This window comes from Abrus precatorius, unplaced genomic scaffold (assembly GCF_003935025.1).
Source record: "Abrus precatorius isolate BTA unplaced genomic scaffold, Abrus_2018 Scaffold7, whole genome shotgun sequence".
In the NCBI taxonomy this organism is placed as follows: Eukaryota; Viridiplantae; Streptophyta; class Magnoliopsida; order Fabales; family Fabaceae; genus Abrus; species Abrus precatorius.
This window is the reverse complement of record NW_020874417.1, coordinates 34,138,936-34,149,327: the sequence shown is the minus strand read 5'-3', so window position 1 is coordinate 34,149,327 and position 10,392 is coordinate 34,138,936. Positions and strand designations below refer to the sequence as shown.

The following is a 10,392-nucleotide window of genomic DNA, read 5'->3' as shown; positions in this document are numbered from 1 at the left end:
CCTTCTAAAGATATTCTTAATTTAATAAAACTGCCATTGTCCATTCCATGCAATACCTATATATAGCCACTTTAATTATCAGTAACAAGTTACAACCCCCAAGACATTCTTTCATAAGAACCATGAAAAACCTCCAGACAGCACTTATCTTCCTCATTGGGTTTGTTTCCTCAAGTTTGTTTCAAGTTTCAGTTGCATCTGTTGTTTCAACAGGAGACTTCAACAAGGACTTCTTTGTGATATGGTCTCCTACCCATGTGAACACATCTGCTGATGGACAAACAAGAAGTTTGAAACTGGATCAAGAATCTGGTACTAACTATTAAGTATAATTTAACTACATGCAATATCAAAGATAAAGACTCCTTTCTTAATTATGAGTTTGGTTTATTATTGCAGGGGCTGGTTTTGCTTCAAACCAGATGTTTTTATTTGGGCAAATTGACATGCAAATCAAACTAGTACCAGGTGATTCTGCAGGCACAGTCCTGGCCTATTATGTAAGCATTTCTTCGCTTTTCTTTTTGTTTGTTTATTTTGAATTATAAAATACAGAAACAAATTATAGTTTGGCAATGAAATTCAGCTTACCTCAGATCAACCGAACCGAGATGAGGTAGACTTTGAGTTTCTGGGCAATGTCTCTGGGGAGCCATATATTCTTCAAACAAATATTTTTGCAGATGGATCTGACAATAGAGAGGAGAGGATTTATCTGTGGTTTGATCCTACAAAGGACTTCCATACTTATTCTGTGTTTTGGAATCTGCAACAGATTGTGTAAGCCTATCTCTTATAATCAATCAACAAAACCTCTTCATAGCTTAAACTTTTGTACTTGGTTGAATCAGGTTGATAGAGGAAGCAGCTTCAATAAATTAAGTATATTGACGGAAACAAGTGTATCTTATTAATGCACTTATATAACATTATAACTGCACAAACATACATAATTGAGAAGTTTCATCTGCTTTAGTTGTTGAATTTGAAAATGTTCTCTCTCTAAATTTTATGTTCCATGTAAGTCTAGTTAATACCGTCTCCAAAAGTTTATCTGTGAAAGTTGGTTCTGCCTTTTACAGGTTAATGGTAGATACGATTCCTGTAAGAGTGTATAGAAACCATGCAGAGAAGGGGGTGCCATTTCCTAGATGGCAGCCAATGAGTTTGAAAGCAACATTGTGGAATGGTGATAGCTGGGCAACACGAGGTGGCCAAGATAAGATTGATTGGAAAAAGGGTCCCTTCATAGCTACATTCAGAAATTACAAGATTGATGCTTGTGTGTGGAAAGGAAACCCAAGGTTTTGTAGAGCAGCTAGCCCTGCCAATTGGTGGAACCAATATAGCTTTAACACACTAACATCCACACAAAGAAGGTGGTTCAAATGGGTCAGGAAATACCACATGATTTATGATTACTGTCAGGACAATGAAAGGTTCCAAAACAATCTTCCAAGGGAATGTTCTCTTCCCAAATATTGATCAGAAAAGAGAATGATTGCTTCGGCTTCTTTTATTTTTCCTTTTGGTTTTAACTTCTCTGATATGCTGTTACAATGTTCTGAAAGTTTAATGGCTACAATTTAAAAGCTAGATTTCATTTGCTGAGTATATTCATTCTTTAAGCCTCTGAAGGGAAAGCATTCGACCATGCAGCTGAAATATCTTTAGAAAGGTTTTTAGCCCCTCTGGAATATTGTAGAGTTAAAATTTAATTCCCATGATATCTTTGGAGATGGTTTTTGGAAAATAAGTGAGAAAATTATATATATTTTTTATTTTAAATTAAAATAATTATATATTATTTATAATAATATACATATGACAAATATATTAAATTTATAATTAATCATATCACTTATTTCAGCCTGTAATAATAATATAAAAAATGACGACATGTGTAATGATAAATTATAGAAAAAAGAAATACTTTTTGGTTTACTTTAAATAAATCTCTCGTCTCTAAAATTTATTTAATAGTTAATAAAAATATAATAATATATGGCATGTCATTAATTTATATAGATTAATAAAAATATATATAAATTATTTAAATAAAAAAATACCTTTCATTACATTATATATTATTTATTTAAATATTTTCTACATTTTATCGTTTGTTAATTTATGCGAGTCAATGATACATAATACTTTTATTATATTTTTATTAAATATTAAATATAATTTTAAGAAAAATGGCCCAATTTAAATAATTAAATATATTATAAAAATACAAAACTATAATTAAATTTAAAAAAAAAGAAGAGGAAAGCCTCTCCGTGTCTGCATTTATCTAATTATAAAATACTCTACAATGTAAGATATATTTTAACCATTACTGAGCTTTCCATTTTTATGTTTTTCTTTATATTTTCATCCTTTACCTTCTGGCACTTGATGTTTAAGCTCAAGTTAATCAAAACCATATATCAATGTTCATATCCTTCCTGTTTTTTTGTATAAACACACTCTTACAAATTCTTTTTTTCTCGTTTAACCATAATTTTTTTAATTTTTAAAAGGAATTTTTTTTTTATTATTAATATTATTTTTTGGGTCAGTTTTATTAGTAGTTGTGTCTGTATAGTGTTAAAAGTAGTTTTGTTTTATGTTTGATAAAATTTACTATACCTTTTATTAATAAGAGAGTTTAATATTTTTAATTTTATGTTAATAGATAATGAGTTAATAATTTAGTTAAAAAATGTTAATCCTCTCTATTTTTAAGATATTAAAAGAATTACAAATATTTTAATCTAAAAAAAATATAAAATATCTTCTCATATTTTTTTAGTACCGGAATCAGTTTTTGTTTTGGTCGTGAGTCGAGGCCCAAGCCCAAGAGCAGTAAAATGTATTTAATTAGCTGTTTCTCCCCAAATAATGCATCGTGTTCGTAGAGTCGTAGTTCCTGTCCAGCGTTTGCATTTTCTTGATTTGGAGACAACTGAACTGACAGCAAGAATCCAATAAATGGCAGAGAGAAGCAAAGAGCTTCTTCAGTTTGAGCACAAGGGCACGCCCCTTTCATCTTTAGGTCTCTCTCTCTCTCTCTCTTCAATGCAATTTATTCTCTTCCATATTTTCTTTTAATGATGAAGTTTCCTTTGTTTGTGCAGAATCAGCCCTTCTTGTTTGTGATAATAAAACACAATCAGACACACAAACTAAGAGACTCCCTCCTCATGCCACGCCTCTTACTGCCCCACTTCCCCCGAGCCAACGTACTTTTCAAATTCATCCTAACTTTTTATCTTTTACATCTTTCTCTACTTTACCAATACTACGTTTTCTTAATTTGAGAAGTAGGAACCCGTGCTTATAACCAAGTTATTTATTTATTTATTTTATTTTTTCTGTAATGTTTGATTGATATTGTTGTTGTATTTACTTATGGGTCTTGCATGCACTAGTTAAGAAGTTGAAAAGTAATTTTTTTAATGAAAATTATGTTAAACTGTATTTGGAATTACGGGAGAGGTGAATTAATAATGTTTTCGTACAAAAAATATATATACTGTTATTCCTTAACCAGTGTATTGGTTATTATTTGCCTTAACTTATTCGTGTTCCATTTTGATCTTACCATCCTCTCCCCCTCCCTCTCCCCCCCCCCCCCCCCCAACCTCCCTGTGAGGGAGAGTGTGTTTGTTATTGCTTGCAATGATTCCGTATATAACTTGACAAATTCAATATTATCTATGTTTGCCAGTTTGAGTCAGAAGATTATGAATGTTGTATTTATCTTATGATTTAATGCTTTGCTGTTTATGGTTTTGTCTCTGCCTCTCTGATATATCATGCTGTGCTTGTACTCTTCAGAAATTTTGTTGTGCCCTTTACCTGTATCTGTACCGTTACTCTTACCCAGATCTATACAACCTACTGAGTATCCCCCAATTATCTCCCCTGCTAGTGTGATGGACCTATATTAGACCATAGTACTTCCTTGCCATCAATCACAGCTGCCCTCAAATTTGGATCTCGATCAGAAACAGTTCTCCTCTGCGCCAATGGAGTCCTCAAAATGGGTCTCATGTGGTTTTTGACTTACTATTGGCATGATTTGTGTGACACTGGGTGTTTTTCTGCTTTTGCATACCAAACAGCTTGGCTGTATGTTAGATGCTATTATTACAAGCAAAATAGTTTAAGCTGGGAAATCAAAGTTCAAATCCTTGACTACAAAACCTTTTTAATTTGTCTGTGCATGATGCTGTTGGTCGGGTTTTCTCTGCCTAATCGTGCATTTTTGGTATTGTTTTACTGCGACAATCTTTGTATGAGGTTGGTCCAATGGTCCTTTAAGATTCTGAAATCAATGATTGCTAAACTTTTGATTTGAAGAAAAAGAAAACTGAACGTAATATTACACTACCTAGTTATATTCTAGTCATGTGCATTGAAGGAGTTATTGTTTGAACTTTGAATGTAGCAGAACTCTAAAGATGTGTTTGTTGATGTGCAAATAGATGAATTTATAAAAATGAACCCCTCTTTTGCCTGACATAAAGATGTGTTTGTTGATGCAGTTTTGGGGAAGGTTAAAGACTTCCTAGGAGTAATGTCAGAAGCAAATAAGAAGCTGGAACATGATGCAAAGGTTAAAACTTCTGATCGAAACCATTATTTTTACTGCTTTGCAATTATTTTCTCCCTTTTTACATTTTATATTTTCTTAATAGTTTATATATATATATACACACATATACATGTAGGACAATCCCAAGAGTTATGATATTGAAGAGATTACTGGAAATGAATCTGAAGTTATTGAAATGGTCAGTCACTCTTCGATATCTGTGTATTGATAATCCCACTGCCTACATATCTATATTCATATTGCTGGCTTGCAAATAGTGGACTAAATTAGTAATTTTTTGTTTCATTTTCTTGCAGGATTTGATGCTTGGTATTGCTGATCTTCATACACCTGAGGCGGTGGCTGCTGCTGAATCTGCAATTTCTAATTGTCAGCCTGTAATTCCATTGGCTGCTGATGGTAATGGAACAGATTCAGAGGAAAGTAGTACTGATGATGAAAGTGATGAAGAGGTTGAAGGCAATGACAATGGAAAGGATGGTGAAAAGCCTTTGTCACTTGCTCAAGAATCTATTTCCAGTGAAGATAATATTCATGAAAAACAAAAGGGAAATGGTCATTCCAAAAAACGTCCAAGGATAGTGGAGCTATCATGAGCCTAATGGGTTTGTGAGAAGTAGAGTTATGTTACTGAGGAGATTGCGACCAGTCACAATGCATTTATACATCTGGGGTTGGAATATACTGCATGAGCTGCGTTGAGAATAGAACAATAGCAGACCACAACAATGTTATAATACAGTAGAAAAATTTCAATCTACCAATGTATTTATGACCGCTGTCAGGTAGTAAAGTAACAGGACTTGCTACTTGGCTTTATCGTAGGGTTCTCTATAGAAATCTACCGACTTTTTAAATTATTGCATACGTGCATTGTTTAACTTGCCGTTCTTGCTTATTTTTCCCTCTTCTCTGTCAATGAGGAAAAAAAGGTCAAAATACAGAAGAAACAAAACATTATTATTTACCATGAGCTGTGACTAATTATAACAATTATCTACGAAAATGGAAATTTAGTATTAAATTCTCAGTTATTTAATCCCGACTACTCCAGATACGGTGATCTTATCAAACAGAAGCACTTATAAGTGGAGGATGGCAGAAATTCTATATTTTGCCCTTTGTTGACCCTTATTTAGATGCAAAATATCAGGCTATTTTGTCCAATATAATGGTGCAGGGTGAAGAAAAAGCACATAGGGCTAGCTGTGATACTAGTAGAATCGCCATAGCATACATTTTATAATTAAAACAAACTGAAGTTCACAGGTGAATGAAGCTTGTCACAGGTGAATGAAGTTCATACGTTTGGGTTGAAGAATTAAATGTTACTCTGAATAGATTATGTTTATGACTCCCACCACTATGATCAAAATCTAGCGAGGATATAGCTCAGTAATGGAAGCCTCATTGACCGAGTCTTGAGTAGTAGTTTGTTCGCTTGATCTTGTTGCACCTGAGTCCAATAACTGTATGTCTTCAAGGTTTGCAGTATTATCCACATAAAATGCAGGTTCCGAAGGTACCGCGAGAGTGACAGAATGGCTATTAAGTCCAAGTACAACAGAAGCCATGGTTGGTCTGGCAGCTAAATTTTCTTGAACACATAGCAACCCAATGTGGATGCATCTCATTATTTCATTTTGTGAACTGCTGTTTAATGTGGGATCTACAATGTTTGCAGCTCTTCCATCCTTCCAGTTTCTCCATGCCTGCATGAATTTGCTCAATTGCGGATATTAGTTAGATTTCACTTCAATAATAACGTAGAGTAACATAATTTTTTCTAATTTCATGCTTCTAACAACAAGGAAGATATATGGCAAGAAAAGGATGACTTACAAAACTGAGTAGATCCTCTATACTCTCCCCATGTTGAATGCCAGTGTTTCTCTGGCCACTTACAAGCTCAAGAACTAATACACCAAAGCTAAAGACATCTGATTTCATTGAAAATTGTCCATGCATTGCATACTCAGGGGCCATATATCCACTGCAGACATAACAATCAATAGGTACAAGCTTAAGTAAAATCTTTTCACAATCATCTTTAACTTTTCAGAATCAATATTATTATCGACTAATAATAAGCTACAATAAATTCCAACACTTACTAGGTTCCAACAATTCTACTTGTATCTGCATGAGTTTGGTCCACAATAAACATTCTTGCCAAACCAAAATCTGATATCTTAGGATTCATCTCTTCATCCAAGAGAATGTTGCTTGCTTTGAGATCACGATGGATAACACGCAACTGAGAGTCCTCATGGAGGTAGAGAATGCCTCGAGCAGCACCAACAATGATTTTGTAGCGCTTTTCCCAATCTAATTGTGCTCTCTTGGTTCGATCTACATGCACAAACAAGCCATATAAACATTAAAACTATGTAATTAAGCTTAGTATTAAACAACAATTGATCTAATAGAGTTATTTCCAATTAAACAGACATTCAAATTTAACATACCAAATAAGAAGTAATCAAGGCTTTTATTAGGAACATATTCATAAACAAGTAGTCTTTCTCTTCCTTCCAGACAGAAACCAAGTAACCTAACTAAATTTCGGTGCTGAAGCTTTGCCACTAAAAGCACTTCATTCTTGAATTCTACATCTCCCTGACTAGATTGCATTGACAACCTTTTGACGGCAATCTCTTTTCCATTGGAGAGCCTACCCTGAAAATATATTACAGCCAGGAATAGTAAGCTTTCAGCAAGTAAATGTATACCTTATTTTGATGAAGTATGTTCAACAGTGTTATCTTACCTTGTAAACAGTCCCAAATCCACCTTGTCCAAGTTTGTTGGAATCAGAAAAGTCATTTGTAGCATCCCGTATGGTGTTGAAGTCGAATTGCAATGACTCAGAAATGTCAATTTCATCATCATCATATCCTTCTTGTTGAACTTCACACGGAGAAAACGGATTTAAACTAGTAAGTTTTTCAGATGGTATACGAGAATAAGAAATTCAAGAGAGTTTGAAACTAACGTTGTTAGAAATAATTGAGTAGAGCAAGGTTTGAATTACTTACGGAAATTATTAATTTTATTTTTGCAAAATGGACCGTTTATTTCACATTATTTAATGGAATATATATATATATATATATATATATATTGAGATCTTTTCTTTATGATGTTGATGTTAGGTTGAGTTTTCCTCTTCTGTTTTATTGCAAAAATGTAGGTCTATCAAATAGAAAACAGGTCAAAGTAAACCACTACTTCCTCTTACTTTCAAACTTTGTCCTTGACTTGCTTGCTCTTAAACAGATGCAGATAAAAATGAACACCACCACCGTGACAACAACAACTGGAACTGCTATTGCTATGGCAATGGTAGCCGTGTTGCTCTTTCCTGCACAGATCAGAATCTTCATCAGGCCATTCCAAAGATTAAGATTATAAAATATCAGCAAATCCAGCAACTAAACATTAAGGTCATATTAAGCACGATTTTTGAAAATTTGTTATCGTACGGATCCTAAAGATAAACTTCAACCAAAAAATTGTTTTTTCTCTATCAAATGAATAGTAAGGAAAACAAAACCGCACGATTCGAACGAAGAAGAAATCGTTCAAAATTATGTTACTGATGCAATTCAAATTAATTTATACTCATATCTAAATAACATTTAACAGCTTAAGATCAATTTAATCAAAATCAATTCGACTCAACTTTAAACCACGCCCCGAAGTCAGGTTGAGTTATAATTTATTATTTTATTTTACTAGAAGCGGTTAAAATAAGATTATGTAACAAGTACCTTTTGAGGGAGGGTTAGTGGTGTTGGAGGAGGGTGGCACATATGCTGCAGGTCCATAGAAGAGAAAGGAGGTTTCGAATCTCATAAAACAACTGGGTCTAACAACTCTACCGCCAATCTTGTCTTTGCAACAGTCTATTGGGATGCGTGCAATGGACTGAACCAAACAATCATCGCACTGTGAGCCAGACAAATCTGGAGTGCACTGAACAAGACCATATATGACTTGATCATCGGGACCAGATTTATTTCCTGCAGCATATTTAAATCTAGAATCACCTAATGCAGCTGTGCTTTTTAAGCTATCCAGCAAGGTCCTTACATCTTCATTGAACTGATTCAAGTCCGTTGCATTTTTCATGTTGTTAGCATAGTACGCAGGACCAGTTTCCTCGAGGTTAAATATTGAACGGTCTGAGTAACGCAACATGCATTTCTCGTCCTCGTACCACCCAATTGCCTCCTTCTGGTCTGGACAAAGCTGTGTGAGATTGGCTCTTGAACCGTTGAGGCAACTGCGGCATTCATCGGGCTTAACATCTCCTCTACATAGCCCAATGGCGTTCACTTTGTCGGTGCTTTGGCCGAATGAGAAATTGTAGAAACCATAGTTAATTTGTGTGTCGGAAATGAGAGTGGACAGAAGGGTGTTGAGATTCGTGTGATAGGAGCTGTTGGGTGTGTAATTACCTCTGTTGTTAAAATTACAGAAGTAGTGGTAGTTTTGTGTGGTATTATCGGCGCTTACTTGAGATATAAAAATGATTATGGAAAGGAGACAACAAAGAAATGAAAGTAATCTTAAAGCAAAAACAGACATCAATCCTGGTTGTTCTTTCGAAATAAAAAGTAACAAGCGGAAGATGCAAGTATTTGTTTGGTTTTGGATGAAGATGAAGATGAAGATGAAGATGAAGATGAAGGGTAGAGATTAATTGAAGCTTTAGATGTGAACGACGAAGAGATTTCTGCTGATGGTCATGTAGTTAATCATTTCATCGTATGAAATAAAATTAAATAGCGAAATAATTCGTGTGTTATATTTTAAATTCATTTATGACCAAAGACTTATCTCCATCTATACAACTCTACGCATGTTCTGATTTTGAAGAAGTCACGAAGGAAGGACAAGCAGAAGCGCGTCACTCCAATTAAGTTCTTGAATGGGCTCTTTTAGACTACACAGAGAGAAATTCTATTCAATCTTTCCATATATCACGTGTTAATCAAATTCTCTTGCTCCAAGCTCACCAAGCACTGTTCTAATTTCTTATTCTATTGTTCATACGAGAGCAAATAAAAGAAAAAAAAAATAAAATTATGAAAAAAAAAACTTTAAAAACTTTCAAATTTCCATTTATTTTCTTCAAATAAATAATACAAAATTAAACTTTTGAAAGATATTTCCTTCATTTTTTTTTTCATCCGACCAATACATACAATATAAAACTCATTGTATCCTTCTTGCAGTGATCACAGAAATTAGACCAATAAAGCTTAAAATAGCTAAAAGATAATTATATCTCTTAAATAAATTGATGATGATTAGGTTCTTGTATTTGTAAATTGTAACAACAATTATTGGAAGAGATAAAATTTACTATATCATTTCCTTTGCCTCAAAGAAATTAGTTTAAGGCTGTTGGCTGAAAGGATACCCTTGAGTACATATCAAGGATGGTGCCTCTTTAAACTTGGCTCCTCATATTTCTGCTGAAAAATAGTGATTTTAATGCAATTAGCTTTTCGAATTTTTCTAATTGACTCTCAATATTAGTTTTCCTTTTAAAATTCTTTTAAATTATATATTATTCTAAACAAATCTTTTCGCTGTTTCATGGATAAAAAATTTGCACAAGTAAATATATACTATTTATAAATATGACATAAGAAATATGTCTTGCATAGTGAATACGGTAAGCATACAGTGACAGGATACAGAATGGTATAAATTAAAAATATAATATCTTGCTTAGCATTATATTATTCATTTAATAACACGTTAAAGCATCC

At 33.5% G+C, this 10,392-nt stretch overlaps 3 protein-coding genes across 3 annotated transcripts; 2 read left to right on the top strand and 1 right to left on the bottom strand.

The window, feature by feature from the left end:
- The first annotated feature begins 122 nt into the window (after positions 1-122).
- LOC113872791 (probable xyloglucan endotransglucosylase/hydrolase protein 10) lies at positions 123-1,485 on the top strand. Its single transcript, XM_027510614.1, has 4 exons — positions 123-312; positions 400-500; positions 587-780; positions 1,083-1,485. Exons 1-4 carry the CDS (start codon positions 123-125, stop codon positions 1,483-1,485), a joined length of 888 nt encoding a protein of 295 aa, XP_027366415.1.
- Positions 1,486-2,888: 1,403 nt separating this feature from the next.
- On the top strand, positions 2,889-5,545 carry LOC113871999. The gene is made up of 5 exons (XM_027509139.1): positions 2,889-3,040; positions 3,123-3,227; positions 4,536-4,606; positions 4,722-4,784; positions 4,903-5,545. The coding sequence occupies exons 1-5, from the start codon at positions 2,977-2,979 to the stop codon at positions 5,200-5,202; spliced, it is 603 nt and encodes a 200-aa protein (XP_027364940.1). The 5' UTR covers positions 2,889-2,976; the 3' UTR covers positions 5,203-5,545.
- A 3-nt stretch (positions 5,546-5,548) lies between these two features.
- LOC113871990 (putative receptor-like protein kinase At4g00960) lies at positions 5,549-9,363 on the bottom strand. The gene is made up of 7 exons (XM_027509122.1): positions 8,380-9,363; positions 7,848-7,970; positions 7,377-7,516; positions 7,075-7,285; positions 6,721-6,958; positions 6,449-6,599; positions 5,549-6,318 (listed from the first exon to the last, which is right to left on the bottom strand). The coding sequence occupies exons 1-7, from the start codon at positions 9,197-9,199 to the stop codon at positions 5,983-5,985; spliced, it is 2,019 nt and encodes a 672-aa protein (XP_027364923.1). The 5' UTR covers positions 9,200-9,363; the 3' UTR covers positions 5,549-5,982.
- Between the last annotated feature and the right edge of the window lie 1,029 nt (positions 9,364-10,392).